Here is a 20422-nt window from a genome sequence, read left to right as displayed (position 1 = left end):
AAAACCAAGATACCAAGCAAAAAGCAAAACCAAATCTAAGCAATACTATAATTAATATTGCCCATGAAATAGATTGAATTATTTCCCATACAAGAAGTGATAAACTTTCAAAAGAAACTCTAGATTTGTTAATAAAATACAGGGAATTAAAAAGAGATGCTACCATAAGAAATTCAATATAATATTCAGAATTATTATTCAGAATATTCAAAATAATCAGAAAAAGAATGACACATGACATCCAAACCTTTAATACCAGAAAAATAAAAGAAACCATTGATAATAATGAAATTATGATGTTTTTTAGAAGAGTTTGACAATAGGGAAAAAAAAAAGAAATTGTCACTCAAATAGGAAATGATGAACAAGATAATCAGAGAAAAAAATGGAATAATAAATAGAAATAAAGAATATTATGAAGACCGTTATATAATGAAGAAATTTAGACACAATCTGCTTCAAGAAGACCTGCCAATTGGATGTACCAGAAGTTATGAGAGAAGAGGTTGAGACAGCTTTGAAAACAATGAAGCAGGGAAGAACTTTAAGAGAAGATAGGAATTCAAGTGGAATTGTGGAAATTTGGAGGGAAGGCAGTGACTGACTACTTGGTAAGACTCTTCACACTTTGTTTAAAACAGAAAAAATTCCAGAGGCATGGAACTTTGTATTAATAATAATTATTTATAAATAAGATGAAAAGAGAATCTTTTAAAAATTATAATCCCATTAGTTTATTACCAGCAGTAAATACAAAACATTTACAAAAAAGTAATAAATAATATAATAATCCAACATCTTGAGTATATGCAATCAGAGGAGCAGCTAGATTATAGTTAATGGTAATTATAGTACCATCGATCATATGCATTGTCTTAGGCAAATTATCAAAAAGACAAATAAATATGATAAACCTCTGTTTAGCCTTTGGTTGACTTTGAAAAAGCATTTGACTCCATCAAATCCTCAACTATCCTAGAATCACTGTTCAAACAATGAACAGAAGAAATATATATAGAAACAAGAAATTCTCTCTTTGCATATGTATACATAGGTTTCTATGTATGCATATATATATATATATATGAGGGGGAGGGTAGCCTGGAAAGTTCTGATAAACACCTAGAACAATGTTTTTTTCATATAAAATTTTTATATATTTTTTTTCAGAAAATATCTTTCATTTTAGGATATGTAAGAAGACATAAAATTAATTAATTAAAAAAAAAAAAAAAAAATCAGCTAACGCCTTTTTATTCCCGTATACGGGAGTAGGCGAGGCCATTTAGCCCTATCTAACTTTTTGGAGACTGAGTGGGCAGTTCAATCTCCACTGGTACCAATCAGAGATAGATGGCCCAAGGCTATCACTAATTAAGCTGTACACAGTGAAGAGAGAGACGGCTCAAATGTGCCGCCATCTCGTGGTCCCTAACCTAACACAATATATTTAATGTCTGAAATAATGTGGGTTCTACGGTAGATTTTCTTGAGTTTACGGGACGAAAAACCCGAGTTTACGGGATGAAAAACCTGAGTTTCCGGGAGGAAAAACCCGCTTACCCGTGCCAGAGATCGACTAACTCGGGAACCAGTCGAAAAAAGGCTTAAGAAAATTTCCTCTAGTCGCCGATTAGACTCGAAACCAAGTCTTCCTTCGTGCGGCCAAGCACTGTGGTGTGCAAACGCCACATCCACTGAGCTACACAGGCTCTAATTTTTGTTTATATAAAATTAATTAAATTTTGTTTATTAATAGAAGAATAAGACAGAGAAATACAATATCTCCCAAACTGTTTACAGGAAGTTTTTCATGAATCGAGAAGAATGAAGGAATTAAAATTGAAAGATTCTAACTCATCTGTGTTTTGTTGATGATATAATTCTCTTGGCAGAAGAGCTAGAAATAAAATTAAGATAATTAACTGAAGTGTCCAGTGTCAAATTGGGTTAAAGATGAATTTAAACAAAATGAAAGTAATGATGAATGACAATTTAATACCAAAAAGAGTTATACTGGAAGATAGAAAAGTGGAGGTAGATTCATATGTTTATATGGACAAATTATAAAAATTAAACATGGACAAGAATAAAAAAAATAAAAGAAATAAAAGAAATAAAAAGGATACAGTAGGTTGGATGGCTTTTGGGAGGATGAAAGATATCTTCAAAGGTGATATTCCCATTAGTTTGAAGAGGAATGCTTTCAGTCAGTGTGTCTTACCTGTAATTATATACAGTAGTAAAACCTGGAACTAAACTCAAAATATGATTTGCAAATTGAAAGTTACTCAGAGAAGAATGGAAAGGTGTAATATACTTGGTGTGACACTTAAAGACAGATACCCTCCCATTTGATAACAGATGTACAGAACATCATCAATTTCATTATGCATTCAAAATGGAGATGGGCTGGACACATTGCAAGATATAACAATTGCAAGATGGCCTAAATTATTGACAGAATGGAGACCTATGAATGGCAGTAGACAAAAGGGAAGACTGTAATTGTTAAGATTTCTGGAATGTAATGGATGAAAAAAGTTGAGAATGGAATGGAGAAAATTGGGGGAGCCTTCATCCAGCAATGGACTGATCCAGATTGAAGAAGAAGATTTTATATATATATATACTATGTTAAAGATACCAAGCAATTTTATAAGCTAGGTTTTAATCTTTTTCCCAAGTAAGCAAACAGACAAGTAAGTCAAGTTTGCACCTGAACATAGTTCAAGTCTGAGGCAACTCATGGTAAAGGTGGAGTAAGCTCCAATCACTTTCCTTAGTATTTTCCCCTAATGCAAAGCACATCCCCTTGCGGAGATGTATGATGCTATGCATTAAAGGCAAGGGCCACTACCCTATATATATAATATATATATATTTTATATATTATATTTTATTATTATTATTATAATAACAATAATAATAATTATTATTATTATACTGGTGATTCCATGGAATCCTAAGCCTCATCAGGGGAGGCCCTAAACACTTCCTAAACTATGCCAAGCACTATCCAACATTTGTGCTATATAAATCTAATCCTCATACCCTTGCTAACCACGCTCTTTGTCAATTTCCAAGAATGGTCCTCAGTTCTCCCACCACCACCAGACCTGTTCTGAAAAATTTCCTCTGTATTAATCTTGTAAAACAACCTTTAGTAATTTGCATGTCTCAATCATATCACCTCTTTTTCCCCTGTCAACCAATTTCTGTAGTCCAAAAATCTTCAACTTATCCTCATAAGGTACATTCCATAGACCTGCCACCATCTTGGTTATTCACTTCTGGATCCTCACTGCATCCAGAGGTGAGTGACCAAGATGGTGGATGGATGACTACTATGCACAGATCTGGGTAACCAGATCTGTGCATTGTAGTCATCCATCCACCATAGTAGTCATCCATCCTACAGATGGAGTCTTACCAAGGTCCTATAAGAATGTATAATAACATGCTTCTACTGGACTCCACTGAATAAACTACTGTCTGGTATCTCTCTATCAACCAGCCCCTTATCCACTTCACCAACTTTATATCCATCCCCATGTGCTGCAATTTATTGAATTAGAATTCCATGTAGTATCCTGTCAAAAGCCTTTGTAAAGTCCAGCAGTATCACTGTAAACTCATTACCTTTATCTAACTCAGCTGTCACTGTATTATACAAGGTAAGTTACCGAAGCATGACATGTCCTTCACAAAACCATGTTGCCCATCCATCCCCTATATATATATATCTAGTTTCTGTCTACCCATTCCTATATTTTGCTCTTAACCAACTTCTTCACTTCTTTGACCATGACTTCCAAGATCCTTATTGGTCAGTAATTTGGTACCTCCTTTATGCAGTGGAACTATTTTAGCCTCTTTCCTCCCCTTGGGACCAACCCAAAGCTTATCAGCTCTCATCAACAATATCCCTTTCCCCATTCTTTTCTATCTTCTGAAAATTCTATACCCTTCATATTCTATCCCACTAACTATATCATCTTCTGTCAGCCATATCTCACTAATGCCAATAATATTTGGCCAGGATGAACTAACCAATGTCAAAAATTCCTTCTCCTTGTTCTGATTGCTCCTGGCATTAGCATACATCAAGTGCAATAGCCTCCTAGGCTCACTGCTGTCCTTGAGTGTGATACTAACTATCCCATTCTGGTTTGTTACCAGGAGTACTAACTTAGGGATTTTTTGAACATTCTATGCTTAAATGCCTCACTGGTAACTGTATACTTACTCAACAGCTCCCCCTTCCCCAAAGCTCTAATTTCTCTTATTTTGCACATCCAATCTCACTTCATTCAACAACACTTTTTAATCAGACATTAAACCCCAAATCCATTCAAATGCACTGCCTTGTATAAGTCTTTCTGTCTCAAACTTCCCATCATTCCTTATATATAACCTACGTATTGATTCATCTGCTATCATGGCTTTCCTTCTCAACTCAGCTCAACTCTGTCATACTGTGGCAATACACTAATTATCTTAACTCTTGATTTAGAGAAAGATGTTGTAAGTTTTTTTCTTTCCACTTGGTTAGACTATAATAAATTTGCTTACACTTGGACAAAGGATTGACTAAATTTATTTTCTTAACTCTCTCATTCTTTCCTTTTGCAACTTTCCATAACTCTTTCATGTCTCCCCCATACTTGTCTCCTTTCAAATCATTAATTCCAGCCAAAACAAGCAACTCTTTCACTTTATTTTTCTGCATTTTAATAGCCTCACTAAGATAATTAATCATTGTGCCTGGGAAGCATGATTTCATAACTTTTTGTCAAGCACACCTCTTATAATCGAATGACTACACAAGACTCTTACCTTACTTTCTTTCTTAGTCAAGTATTCCTTTCTCTTTTTGCACATCTCTTTCTTTCTGTTCTCTCAACTGAACCACTTGCCAGATGTTTCTGCATTTGCTGTAGCTCATACGTTTTCCTATGTAGCACAGTACATTTCAGAAGTAACTTTCTTTTGTATTGCAAAAGGAGAAAGACATTTTATTTTCTTCTATGCAATACTTTTTTTATTTTTTAGTGCAGAACAGTTTTGTTACATTTCAACATAAATAAATACATACAGTCGATTCTCACTATAGCAAACACTGCTATTACAAAGTTGCTCACTATGAGGGTGTGCTGAAAAATTATGATAAAATCATCAGGAAGAAATTAAGGTAGAAACATGTTCAATGTTTTTATCAGAACTTTTCAGTCCCCCTTGTATAATAAATTATTGCAAAATCCTTGCCAAATCTCATAGTATGGGTGTTATGTTAAAAGAAATTCACTATAGCAAACTATTCTTGTGGTCCCTACAAGTTAGCTAAAGTGAGAGTTATCTGTAAATAAAAAAAAAAGAAAGAATTCCAGAATTTTAAAAAAAAAATATTAGTTCTAATTGTATTAAAATATTTCAGGGATCAATTCTTAAAGGCTGGATAGAAATCATGAACAGCAAAAATCCAACCAAAAATGTCTTGCAATATTTTGAAGTGACCAACAAGTTAGTTATATTTTTTATTATATTTACTTCCTTTTATAACTTTCTTTCTTTAAAGTTCCATGATTTCTTTTTAATTGAATATTTTTTCCTCTAATTTTTCTAAATATATTATTTTTATCATTCTCATTTTAAGTTTTATGATTAAAAAATTGTTTTTAATCATAACAATATTGCCATGTTGTGATAATTTTCTTTTGGCGAATGCCGAAATCCTATAGAATTGATACTCTGTAACTTTATAGAAGTTTATAATGGTGAGTTCATTAGAATGGTATTTGTTGTAGTGATAGTGTATTGTATTTGAGACTCTAGATTTCAGTTTTATACTTGGAGCCCATACTTGAACTCCATTACTTGTAACAAATATTGTGTTAGTATTAGTATAATTGCCAGACCTCTGTGGAATCACAAGACTTATCACAGGAGGCCAAATTCTGTACAGACCACACTACTTATCATACTTTGCCATGAGCAAATTCAGTATTGGTGCTTCACCATGCCCATTCTAGAAACATATTCCACTCACTCCTTCAATGCAAAACATTTACTTTTTTCACACCCTTAATTATGTGACTCTGATATTCCAGGAATGACCTCTTGTTCTTTCACCTGTGCAACATTTATCTATCTGTTAGGCTCATCTCACCACCTTAATCACATCAGCCACATTGTCTAATATGAGACATCCTATTTCTCAATTATATCGACATTCCTTCTGTCTGCCAAAATCTTCAAAGCCAAAAGCTCATGCCTAATATTTCACATTCTTGAGAGAGAGAGAGAGAGAGAGAGACTCACTTCTGAACACTAATGTTTCCTTATCCCAGAGAACTCCAGGTGACTGGAACTATGTGCAGGAATTCAGGGGCATTGTGATCAGTGCAACACTATCATTTTGTTATTCATTCTTGTTGATATTCTGTTCTGCTAGCAATTTTTTTGAGTAACTATCACAACTTTTGCAGTGTGTCCTCCGAATGTCAACTTCTAATCTATCCATCACCCCTAGATACCTTTCACCCTCAACCATCCTTGAGCAAAGTTTCTGCAGTATGATGCACTTCATTCCATCCTTTCTGACTAGTGTGCAAGCCCTTACACTTGATAACATTGAACTGATATTCTCCCATTCATCTGCTTATAGCACCAGCCTAATCATATTCTCTTGAAGCAACATCACATCAGAGGTCACATTAGCATAACTTGCAAACAATTCTTGACTGTCTCCTTTCAAACCATGAATTGTACTTTCAGTATATAAATTAAACACTGGTTGTCTTAGAACTGTGGTACATTGCTTGTCATCCTTTTATTTGAAGATATTGTTCCTCTTCATGCCCAGGTTATTAGCTTCTATAAGTCAGCTATTCTTGTATTCAAGCTACCAATCCACTTTCCCTGAATTTCAACAATAGTTTTCCATGTAGTATTCTATCAGATTGCTTTAAAAATATAGAAATTTACTGTATAAGTACAATACAGTACAGTTATCATCCTCTTATAAAATGTGATGAGATTACTGAAACAAGACGCTTTAACAAATCCATGCTATTGTCTGGAAACATTCCTGCTTTCATCAAACACCTTTGTCATCACACCTGATATACACATTAGTCTATAGTTTGCTACACTCTTTAGGGTACCACTGTTTCCAAGGAATTTTTCTCCTGGAATGTTTCTCCTGGAATGTCCACGTAATGGAGACACTGTTATCTAGTTTGCATATGCTCTTAATATATTTGGTGATATCTCACCCAGTCTTACATGCTTATTAGCATCAATCTTCAAATTTTAAACACTTAATGATCATGAAATTCCAATTTCTCCTCTTCCTATCTGACGTTATTTCTCTTCCCCCCCCCCACAACATGACAGATTATTCACTGAACATTTCTGCTATATCATCCGCTAATGTCAGTTACTCTGTTATGTCTGCCAATTTTCTTTCATAAACTCATTGCTTCCTCACTACAAATTCCTGACCTGTGCTGCATACTCCTTTGTAGTCAATGAGTATCCTCCTCTTTATGCCTCCTCCATAATATCCTCTCTTCTATGTTGCTTGCTTATTTCATGATCTGTTGAAGGAGAGGGAGATCAACAGATTGGTATCTTATCAATCTGTTTATCTCACTCAAAATCATCTTGCCAATTGATGAGAGTGGTTGTATGATTTTCGTGACATTTTCAGTTATTGTTTATGAGGTATTTTGTTGCCTCCACCATGTGTTATTATTCCTAAGAAATTCATGAAATACCTTCTAACTCACATATAATGTTTCCTGTTTCCAGTTAATTGTTCTAATTAAAGTAGCTCGTTCTTTTCACCTATGGTGATTCATCAGTTCGCAATGGTTCAGAATCACGATATAAAAAAAGAGACTTTTTTTTTTGTTAATTGACAAAAAATATTTGGCAAAAGCATCGTATTGTTCACATGTAAATACTGGTTCTTGCAAGTAAAAAAAAAATCCTGTAAATATTTAGGTTGTGTTTATTTTATAGACATTGATTTTTGCAAATTTTATATCCAATTCACAGATTGTTGCTTTGAATGGAACATCCCCTGTAAGCCTCAAGCTTAATGTTTAACTACTGTTTTTTTAGTTAAGTACTTAGGAAGGATAAAATCCATCTTTACAAACCAAGGGAAAAAAACGCAAATAAAATTTTCTGTTGTGAAACATATTTTCTAGTAATGTATTGAAGCTGATAGGTTGTTACAGTTGCTTTGACTTTTACAAGCAACTTTCACTCATTAAATTAAATTAAAATATTAAAATATAAAGGTTAGGAATACATGAAGAAATAATTTAAAATACCAGAAGGATGAATAATGTGAAGAAATAATTTAAAACCTCAGAAAAGAATGAATAAATAACAGTGAACATAATCCATTTCTCCATGTATTCTTAATCTTTATGTTTTAATCTTTTACAGTTTATTCTGTTCAGTTTCCTTCTGAAAAGATAAATTATCCATATACTATCTCAGTTAAATTATCATATTTATGAAATTAGTACAGGTATGCAATATTGCAGTTCCACCCTAAATATAAATTCATGGCATGCTTTTCAAAATGCAATCTGTTGTTGATTTAGTGAAACTCAACGCAAATTTCATAATAGTTTTAATCACTAAATCACAGATCTAAGCCAGCAAGTTCAAAACTTAGTGGGAGATCTCCTAAACAAAATAAGCATATTATGTTATATACGAGGTGGTATCAAAAAGTTTTGAGACTAGGTTTGTAACATGCCAACAGATGGCTGCACGCACAGTCACAGGGAGCACCTACCTTCATAAGTCAGTGTGCCAAAAGACATCGTCCTGTGTACATCGGGAGCTGTGCAACTGATGCTATTCTGACCACCTGCATTACCACATCTGCGATTTCATCATGGACAGCAAGTTAGAACAAAGAGCAAACGTGAAATTCTGCATGAAACTGGGCAAATCTGCCACAGAGACGTTTGACATGATTCAACAAGTTTACGGTGATGCTGCAATAAGTCGTTCAAGGTGTTTTGAGTGTCATGCATGCTTTAAGAGCAGAAGAACATCACTGGAAGACGATGAGAGATTAGGAAGATCTTCAACGAGCTCAACCCCCAAAAATGTCTAAACCATTCAGCAACTTGTGCATGAGAATGGTCGGAGAACAATAACAACACAGCACATGTTCAAATCACAAGTGAGGATTGCCTGGACTGTTCCGTATGACACACCGACAATGGCAGCAATGTTGTGGATGTGTCATACGGAACAGTCCAGGCAATCCTCACCTGCGATTTGAACATGCCGTGTTGCTGCCAAGTTTGTCCTGCTGACCCAGGAGCAGAAGGAACCCCATGTCGAAGTCTGCCAAGAAATCTGTCCATGTCGAGGATCATTGCCGGTGATGAAACTTGGGTGTATGGGTATGACCCTGAGACAAAGCAACAGTCTTCACAGTGGAAGAGCCCATCATCTCCACGACCGAAAAAGGCGAGGCACGTCTGCAGCTCGACCAAGTGCATGCTCATCGTCTTTTTCGACATTTGCGGCATTGTGCATCGAGAATTCATCCTCAGGGGCCAGACCATCAATAGCGAGTTCTACTACCAGGTTTTATGGTGTCTGAGGGAGGACATTTGGCAAAAGTGACCAGATCTGTGGCACGCGAAAAACTAGGTGTTCCACGATGACAATGCACCCTGTCAATGAGTTCTCCTCACACGTGAGTTTCTTGCCAAAAACAACATGATCTCACTTCCGCACCCACCCTACTCGCCAGATTTGGCTTCTGCAGACTTTGCCCTCTTCCTGAAGATGAAGATCCAGCTCAAAGGTCACCGTTTTGACACCATTGCGGAGATCCAGCTCGAATCGCAGAAGGTGCTTGACATGCTTCGAAAAGAAGACTTCCAGGACAGATTCCAGAAGTGGCAAGAACGCTGGGAGTGCTGTATTGATATGCAAAGGGACTATTTTGAAGGTGATAGTGTGTAAATGTAGATAAATAAAGTAATTTTTCGTAAACAGAGCTAGTCTCGAAACTTTTTGATACCACCTCGTAGATTAGAAAATGGAGAAGCTTCATGCTGATTCACTGCTTAATTTTGTTCAAGCAGTTAATCAGCACCAAGGTTCCAGTCCACAAAGGCTATTTCCCTGTAGTACATTTGTACTTTGGGTGGACTAAGGATTTTTTTCCCCTTATTTATATATATATATATATATATATTTATTGGTTATTCAAATTATCACAGATATTTAGAAAGATAATTAAGTGTGAAATGCTCATTTTTAAATAGGAGCTTGGGACTAATTTCCATTCTGAACTTATGCTGAATGTTTGTCCTGAATGAGTCGAGATTGTGGTTCTTGAATTAGCCGGTTAGCGTATCTGCTCTCCAGCCAAAAAAGGCTGTGGGTTCGAATCCTGCCGTGAGCATGGATGTTTGTAGTTATCTGTGAAAATACTAGTGGTGGTGGTCGGCAGTAGATAGTGTTGGTATAGATGATGAAAGTAGAGCGGTTCGTTGTAGTTGGGTTGAGTGGGGGAGAGTTATGCAGTAGATGCCCTCCCTCGATGAGTCTTTGGACTCCCTGGAGGAGTCATGTAATAATAATAATAACAGTAATAATAATTGTTCAGAAGAATTGTTTTAATTCTTAAACTCAAATCATTCACAACAAATGGTATATGCATGCATGCGTGTGCACTCACACATGTGTGTATATGTATACAGATTTGCACATTTACAGATCTTGCTTATAGCATGATTTGGGATTCTCATTACCTTTCTTTTAGAACATGGTGTCTCTGTATGCTATATAGAGACACCATGTTCTAAAAGAAAGGTTAAGGATCCCAAATCACTAATTTCCGTCATCATCATTATCAATAGCAAACCGTGCGGTTAGCCTAGTGGCTTTGCGCTTCGCAACCATATGCCTGGGGAAGGAGTGTCCCAGGTTCGATTCCCGTTGTAGACGTGAAGAATTCGAGGATCTTCCTCAGGCATAGCCAAGTTAGCCGGTCTTGGGCGCGGTCAGTAGGGTTTTTCCCACCAGTTTATCTGGCGTTTTTCATCCCGCAAGCAGGCAAACCGGCCCCGTGAACATACGCCTCTACAGTCAAAAAAAATATATCCCCACCCAGCGGCAGACCAGGCGACGGGTCGGTTGGGAGTAGTACTAACAAGAAGTCGCATCTAAGTAACACGCGGACCCTGCATAAGAAGCGGGAATAACGCATAGAAGAAGAAGAAGAAGAAGATCATTATCAATAGCAAATTAACTGATGTAATAAAAAAAATCATATATTTGTGATTTTTCATTTTGTCATACTTATTTCTTTATATAGTTACATAAATAAATATTTACCTTCTAAAAATAATGAAAGAGCATGTTTACTAGTATTTGCATTTAGCATGATTTCATTTCATTTTATAGCCATATTTTTTTTAATGTTACCTTGTAGTAGTGATCCTGATGCAGTGTTTGGCAGAGCAAAATGTTATGAAAGGATGAAAAACTATACAAGAGCTTTAGATCTTCTTAATCAGGCAGTTGTTCTTTTTCCTAATTATAATCCAGCTCTTGTGGAAAAAATGAAAATGCAGCTTGCTTTGCAGGACTGGGACCAAGCAGTTGACACTGCTTATAGGTATCTTTAATATCATCTCTATCTCTGTAATACATATGACAGTATTATTTTTTTTTTTAATGGGGAAAAACTATAGGAAAGAATATTTTGTATCTGAATAATTTTCTCAAAAATATGTAATAATTAAAAATAACATTTCCACAATAACATAAAAATATCAATTCAAAAATTAAACTGTTTCAAAATGCTAATATGCAGTATAATTGGCTAGAAAGTCATTTTTGTTTTTTTATTTGAAACAACTAGAAAAAAAAATTCCAATGTTTATTAATTTCATTTAATTATTTTTCAGTGATATTTTCTTTAATATTCCTTTTTAATAGTTAAAAAAGGAATACTGTAAGAACTAACTTCACTTGGAGCAACAGTGTTTTCAAGGAAAAAATTGCAAATAAACATTATTTATTTTTAACTTTTTTAAATAACAGAATAACTAACAATGAATTTAATTAAGAAAAATTAGGAAGATATCAAAACTGCATGACAGACTCAAGAAGTCAAAGGACAGTTCATGAAAAGAAAAAAATCACATAGAAAGTTTCTGATTATCAAATCTTCTCCTAGAGAGTGCACAGAAAAATATAAGAAAACTAAGTTATATGTGAAAGTTGTTAAACATATGTCATGGAAAGATTTTAGGGGAATACAGGAACATAAAATTTGTACCTTACATACAAAGAGATGGACTGGAATAACATTTTCTGTATATCATTACTCTCTCTCTCTCTCTCTCTCTCTCTCTCTCTGTGTGTGTGTGTGTGTGTGTGTGTGTATATATATATATATATATATATATATATACAGTCATACCCCGACTTATGCTACCCCGACTTACGCGAATCTGGAGTTACGCGGTTTCTTATATGTATGTATTTCCGTCCCGCTTCACGCCTCACCACTAGTCATATCTTTCAGGCACCAGCTGCATTCGCCAGTGTTGTACATGCTGTGAACAAGCACTGACGTGTTTTGCGCAGTCTCCATTCATACACGATTTTTATAGTTTACAAACCTTGCGATTGTTTAATGTTATGTTCTTGATAAAAATTTTATCACATAAAAAATAATAATGTCATCCAAAAGAAGCAAGTCTGATTCTTCTACTGCTAGCAAGAAAAGAAAAACATTGACTTTGGAAACAAAACTCAATATTATTAAGGATTTTGATGGCGGAATGAAAATTTGTGAGCTAGCAAAGAAGTTCAATCTACAGGAATCCACAGTAAGAACAATTATAAAAGGAAGGTTTACAGATTTTGGAGGACATAGATTCTAACGAGGAACGAATTGCAGCCACAAGGCAAGGAATAAAAAAATCATTAGCTTGCTATGTAGAAATTTTGTGTGACAAGAAAAAGACATTAATGCTGTCAGACGAATCTATTAGATTTTATGAAACCATTGACATCAAAATAACTTTCTTTTTTTTATGTACAAAAAACTACAATTATGATTATATTTCTTAAAAAATATAGGTGTTTTTGTAAACCTTTGGTCCCAATTGTATGTTTGTATATATAAATTACATGCAAAATTATACCCCGAGTTATGTGAATTCGGCTTACGTGCTTTTGTTGGTCCCACCTACCATGTAACTTCGGGGTTTTACTGTATATATATATATATATATGCACTGAGGTTGTTGATTTATTCGCTTGTTAAACATGTTTTTTAAAAGAATTGAATGACATAAACCAAGACTAAAGGAAAAAAAAGTTTAATGGTATCACACGACTAATTTTGGCTTTTTGCAGCCTTCTTCAGGTGTTTTCATAAAAGAAAAGAAAAAACATTAAACATTGAAGATAAAAACTGTGAGCAGTACAGGAAAGTCACTACAGGTAACCCTCGTATAACGCGGTACTTATACAACGCGGTTTCGCTATAACGGTCTTCAAATTGTAGCAACCCTTGTTCAGCGCGGTATTTATACAACGCAGTTTTGATATAACGTAGTCTACATATTGCAGTAACCCTTTATCTTTTCATATATTTTTCACCTCGTGACTTAAAAATCAAATTTTATCTTTGTTAAATTTATGTCTGCCCGTATTGTGCATGTAGTTATAAATAGCGAATTTTAGGGGAAATACCTTTAGTATGCATTTACATCAATTGTTTACCATGTAAAGTGTTAATTATTGTTGAAAGTTGTCTTCGTTTTCTGCCAGGAAAGCGCATTAAAAATCATAAGTGTGTTCATCTCAAGCTGAGCACTTTATTTCCTGATGAGTTACATACAATATGTAATGCTTTATTTTTTTGTAAAAAAAATATTTCTGTAGTAATGACTGCTTAGAGGGCTTTTGCAATATGGTGGAATACGAAATTAGTGAATTAATTGATGAGGAAATGAATTTAAATTAGGAGGAACTAGTACAATTAATAGATGACGTCGAACCAAATGACAAGGAAAGTTCTGTTCGAAGATTCTGATTGTGATGAATCCATTAAAAAATTCAGTTTAGAGAAATTAGCAGAAGGATTGGACTTGGCAAGAAAGTTAGGAAGCTATTTTATGGATAATGATCTCTCAACGAGGACTCCGAAAAATTCACGAGACAATTGGATATTTGTTTAGCTCCACATTATGAGCTTAATAAAAAATTGCAGCATAATGGTAAGCAAGGTCTTATTACTGACTTCTTGATAACTAAACCAGCTGAAGTATGCAATGAGAATTATACAAATGATGTCCCAGAGATTTCAAGTGATGATGACTTCCGGTCACTTGTAAATAAAGACCATCTACGAAATGTTCGTTTTGAAGACAGTGATGATGATTAAAATATGCACTTTATATGTGCACTGAAGTTTACGTACAATTCGTAATTTTATAAGTTTCTACTATATATTTGTTTCACAGCTTATATGTTTTCTTAATTTACATGAATTACAAGAATTAAATAAAAATATATTTTAGTTGAGTATGTCATTGTTGTTTATATAATTTAAAAAAAAAAAACGATTTCGGAACCTAACCCTACTTTTTCTATATAATCTGAGTCTTGCATAACGCGATTTATATAACGCGGCATTTCTATGGAACCTAACATCCGTGTTATACAAGGGTTACTTGTATACATATTTAACATGAAAACGTTGTAGTTAACGTATTCAAAGCTGTTCCTTTGTTGGCCACATTGTTGGGTGAGTGCGTGCATATAGGATCTCGTGAGTGCCAGTATGTGATCACAGCAGAATGACAGTCTGGGAGGTTGTAGCTTAAATTATTATTTAAACGTACGGGGTTGAGGATGATTTCTCTAGATTCTACAATTTTTCTCTCCAATTCGTCATGGCAACAGAAAATGTTGTTAGATCTATCCGAAAGGATTGTATGACTATGGTTTTGATCATCAGAATCGGCAGAGAAAAGGATATGACTGGATAAAGCACTGGCACGTGTTCTATTGTAAGTGATGTCCCTCCTGTGCTTCTCCATACGCAATTCAATAGACTTATCCATCTGGCCAAAGTAAGGAATGTCATAGTCACACCATATCTTGTATACACCAGGATATTTTAGATTGTGATGGCTAGGCTTTGGACAGCTCACTAGAGAGCGGATCTTAGGAAGTGGAGTGAATAAAGTTCTAATGTTATATTTTTGAGAACTTTGGCTACTTTTTGAGAGACTGAGCTTATGTATGGTATAGATATATTGCCTTTAACATTATTCATTTCTTCAGTATGGTGACTAGGAGGATTAAAAAGGTATTTTTTTGTAATTTTTTGAGAATAACCATTCAGTCTGAGAGTAGATCTAAGAAAATTGATTTCTTTCTGAAGTTCATCTGGGTCGTCAAGAAGAGAGCGAGTTCTATGTTCCAAAGTAGAAATAATTCAAAGTTTCTGAGGAGGGAAATGTTGAGACTGACTATGGAGATATCAATTGGTGTTCTATTGGTGTGTGTGTGTAGGTTTTCTGTACATCGAAATTTTAAGTTTTTCAGAAGAACGGGTCAGTTTCACGTCCAGGAAAGGCAGGAAAAATGGCAAAAGTGACAGCTGAATTTTTTCTTGACCATGACTTGTTTGGTGATGACTATTGCCATCCATACACTATCCATCAACTGTTACATTTGAGGCTATCTGGCACAAGATAAAGGCCAATAGGACAAAATATATTGTTGTTGTTACTATAGACCAGGAAGTCCACAGGAAGATGACAATGCCATGTATTGGCAGAATTAGCACAATCAGTACAGGCTGAGCAATTTATATGTGAGACTTCATCTGGACTATTTTGGAGAGAAGAAAGGGAACATGGCAAGATTGAAGTGGAATTTATACAGTTTCTAAGGGATAATTACTTGAAACAGCATGTCATGGAGAAGACCAGGGGTCTGAGAGAGAGTGCTGAATCTGGTAATAGCATCAGAAGATGTGCTTATAACCAAAGTAGTCACTCAGTCTCGAATCGGGGGGGGGTGACTATGCTGGAAAGTTGCTAAACTTGTGGAATTCTCTGTCAAGAAAGGGTTTATGTTCAACTATAAAGCTGGTAATTATGACTTGCTTAGGCAGCATCTTGGAGCAGTGACATGCCTTGAGCACAAGGAAAGAATGTCAGCTGTGCATGGCCAGAGATTGTTTTGAGAGAAACAGTATCAGCTTGTATACCCACCTTCTGGAGGATAAACCCAGTGGTGGTGGTGGTGGGGGGGGTTAAGTGGATGAGTAGAGATATAAAATTAAGAGTTGCAGAAAAAAGAAAACACTGTGGAGGGAATATTAAAAAAAAGGCAGTCAAACATACTCATAATCAGTACAAAGTGCAAGGAAGAAGCATGAGTAGTATGGTAAGAAAGGCTAAATTTGATTATGAGAGAAAATAAGCTAAGCTGGCCAAAGTATAACCAAAAGAGTTTTTTGTTATGTAGCTAGTAAGAGGAAGAATGACCATGAAAGGGTGACTTTAACATTGATGATGGCAGAAAAGTGACAGAAGCAAAAATAAAATTAAATGATAAAATAACATAAAATAAATAAATAATAGTCGAGTTGTTGAGTGATAACTTTGCAAAGGTGTATCATTCAGTTGGAGATTTTGCAGTTTCTGATGTGACAGAGTCTAATATCAGAATTGAGAAAGATGAACAGGTGGTGCTCAGCATGTTGAAAAATATCAATGTGAATTCAGTAGTGGTACTAGATGGCATGTAAGTCTTTGTGCTATGAGAATGTGTAAGAGACATTGCAGTGCCATTGATGAAATTGTTCACTCTAAGCCTCAGCCCTGGCAAAGTTCCAAAGGAGTGGAAAACAGGTAAGGTAGTTCCATTACATAAAGGTGGCTCCAAGACAGAAGTAGAAAATTATAGACCAATTAAGTATTTTAAATAATGGAAAAGTTAGTTAAAAGTAAAATCTTACAGCAGATGGATAGGAATACAATGTTCTGTGGTGGAGGCAGCATGACTTTATAAAAGACAGGTCTGGCTTTAGTAATTTACTAATCCTTTATAATAAAGTCACAGCAGAATTAGATGAGGAGAAATAATTATACCATGATTCTGATGGACTTTGCAAAGTGCATTTAACCGAATACCACATGGGAAACTATTACAAAAGTTGGAGCAAATGAGAATGGATACAAAGTTGGCAGCATGGATAGGTGAGTGGCTAATAGACAGACACCAAAGTAGTATATGGTGAGGTGGAATCTAGGAGAATGTGGGTGACTAATGGTGTACCTCAAGGATTCTGGACTAGGACCACTATATTAATAATATGGGGAAAAATTATGGGGGTGGAGTTATTCAGTGGTTTGTTGATTATGCAAAACTAGGGAGGGCAATAATTGATAAAGTTGATGTAGATATCCTGCAAGATGATTTAAAAAAAATTGGCATTGTGGGCACAGTATAATGATTGTCAATTTAATGTTGCTAAATGTAAGGTCATATGTATTTCCAGTTGAAATAGTTACAACTTAGTATCACATTAATGGTAATGGATTGCAGGAAATCGATGAGACTTTGGAGTAATGGTGGACAGAGAGTTGATCAGAGGGCACATTGCAAAAGTTGGTAAAATAGTTCAAAGGATTACATGGACAGCGGAAAACACTAACAAGTAAAGATAGTGAGATTATTGTCCCTCTTTATAAGCTATGATTTGGCTGCATCTTGACTACTGTGCACAGATTTGGTTCACTTGGGATTTTGGGGATCCACTGATCCCAAAAGTTGTGTAAGAGTATGGTTAGTTAGAATATGACTAGATTTTTGCTTGAGGGAGTGAGTGGATTGGATTGCCAGAATTAGTTGTGAGTGCCCTGATAGTGACAGTCCTGCCCAGACCTAAGATTCTCTTTGACGTCTAATTTTGTTGGTTGAAGTTTTTCACATGTATCATCAGCAATACCCCACCTCCTGTCCTATTCCTTCTATCTTCCCTGAAAATACAGTACCCTTTAATTCTATTCCTGTAAATATCCTTTTCTGTCAACAAGGCCTATAATTTGTGGCCAGGTAGAGCTGACCAATGCATGCATATACTATTCCTTTTGTCCATCAAATTCACACCATACATTTGTAAACTGCACACTATTCTTCTTGCACAATCTTCTCATTCACTAATCTGCAATCATATCCCCTTCTCAATTCACTCATAACACCAAGGTAGCAGACTCATAATCCTCACTTTCTTATTGTTCTTTTTCGTTTCTATTTGTCACTCCATTTGTTGCTCCAGCTTTCTAAGCTTTCATGTCCCACTGTACATCATATTGCAGTCCTACCATGGAAAGCCATCTTGTGAGTGTTCTGAATGTTTTTGTGCAGATTTGTGTTCCAGTCGATATCTGAAACTTTGCATTCAGTGTATCAGCCAACAAATGATGATTATTATCTTTGTAACACCCTAAGGTTGTGTTCAGTGAGTGTAGTGGGTCATCCACTCTGGTAGCACTTGCAGTTTCCCCCCACACCCCATGCTTCCATCTCAGTATGGTATCACTGATTGTTGACCTGGGATGACTCAGTTTGTCAACAGTTTGCTGAACAGATGGACTTGCAACATGGCAGCCTATCACATTGCTTCTTTCAAACTCTGTCAGTTCCCTTCTCACAGACATTTCATCCAGCATAGTTACGCTGACTTACGAGCATCATATTCCTCCAACTTATACTGGCTACAAACACATGACTCATTATATTGCATGATGATACACCTTATCCATGGTCTGTCCATTGACTTCTTTCCAAGCAGTATAATTTAATAATAGAGCAGTTAATCTAGTTCTCATAGTCTACTGTTTGTCTTTGTGTGTGCACGTGTATGTGTGTGTGTTCTTAGGCTGTTTTGTATGCATTTCAAGAGAGTGGAGAAAAGCATATCAGACTGTTATAAATGTTCCTTGTATTCTAGATAGGACTGGAATCCATATTCTTTCCAACCAAAGAACATAGTCATTTTTTCAAATGATGGAGTTGGTGAATTCCATAACACCAATAAAGTACATAGTTTTCCACCCTGGAATACTATGCTGTTAACAACAGGCCAATTTTCTGTAATATATGAAATCTTATGACAAAATATTAAGAATTTATATATATATATATTGTTTTTTACATTATTTTCAGAAAAAAAAGTTTGGAAGGAAATAGAGAAGGGGAGCTAAAATCTACTTCTAGCACTCCATTTTCCCCCATTTGTCCAATTTTAGGGTGGAAGACTATTTTCACTATCAAATGCGAGACCATCACCCTGCTATATCATAGTGATCTCACACTGGACATTTTATGCCTCAGAGGTATAAGTGTCTTCAAGTATGGTCTCTAGAGTAGATTTCACAGATTTTCTAATTTTTAGCCTTCTTTTTAACTTTTCTCTGTTTTGATAGGTTCATAATTTTTTTTAAGTTCGTCTTCAGTAGATCTCCATCACTATTTGTCTTTTTATCATTCCAAAAAAGAACGCTAAAAATTCTTGTTTCAAAATATAGATTTTATTTTCTCATTTGCTATTTGAAAAATGTGTGGAGAGTACTTCATGTACCCAAGTACAGAATTACGATCCATACACCAAATTAGGAAAACGTGAGGTAGCAACCTAATTGTGTCAATTTTTATTTCAGAGCTTTGCACCAGGATTCAGGCTGTTTTGAAGCCCAGCGTTTTCTTATAATTTATTCTTTATGTCGAGAAAGTGATTATCTTCAGGTAATTTATATAATAGTTATTACTCTTTAAAACAGAAAACATTACTTTTTATTTTAAAATGTAAATATTCTGTTTTAATTCATAAATTTGAATTAAGCGTCTGCATAAAATGAATACTAGGCAAAATATTGTTTCAGATAGTGCCACATGAAGAGATGAGTGAACTGAACATTAGTCCCTCATGTAACTCACAGTGAACAAAGTGGTCTGTAATTTACTCTCTTCGGATCAACTAATAGACATTATAACTAACTGATTCACTATAACAAATTACTGTGAGGTCCTAACCAAAACTCCATAATCAAAATTCTGGGCTAAAGAAAATTTACTGTAACAGACTGACTGCTATAACAAACTATTTCTGTAATCCCTATGAGTTGTCTCTAATGAGAGTTAACTGTATATTTGCAGATGAGTTGTATACAGAAGATAATTATGACCAGTTTATTTTTTGGTCCATTTTATCATTCATTTAAAATATTTTATCATTCCACAGAAAGCTGAGCATTTAATCAGAGAAAATTGAGCAGTAATGGAATATATGAGATAGAGTAATGGGATTTGAATCCCCATT

General features: G+C 35.1%; 1 protein-coding gene across 2 annotated transcripts in view; it reads left to right on the top strand.

Moving 5' to 3' along the window:
- Positions 1–20422, top strand: part of LOC150098870 (tetratricopeptide repeat protein 21B-like) — a 388504-nt gene that overhangs the window by 27687 nt on the left and 340395 nt on the right. For both annotated transcript variants that reach the window (XM_090404953.1, XM_090404951.1), the window contains exons 6-8: positions 5438–5523; positions 11492–11677; positions 19764–19848. In XM_090404953.1, coding sequence (XP_090261079.1) covers positions 5438–5523; positions 11492–11677; positions 19764–19848 — 357 coding nt within the window. The remainder of the gene's footprint in view (positions 1–5437; positions 5524–11491; positions 11678–19763; positions 19849–20422) is intronic.

This window comes from Typopeltis vanoorti, chromosome 15 (assembly GCF_054136105.1).
Source record: "Typopeltis vanoorti isolate ZY-2024b chromosome 15, IOZ_Tvanoo_1.0, whole genome shotgun sequence".
Lineage (NCBI taxonomy): Eukaryota > Metazoa > Arthropoda > Arachnida > Uropygi > Thelyphonidae > Typopeltis > Typopeltis vanoorti.
This window is presented reverse-complemented; position numbering and strand designations above follow the sequence as displayed.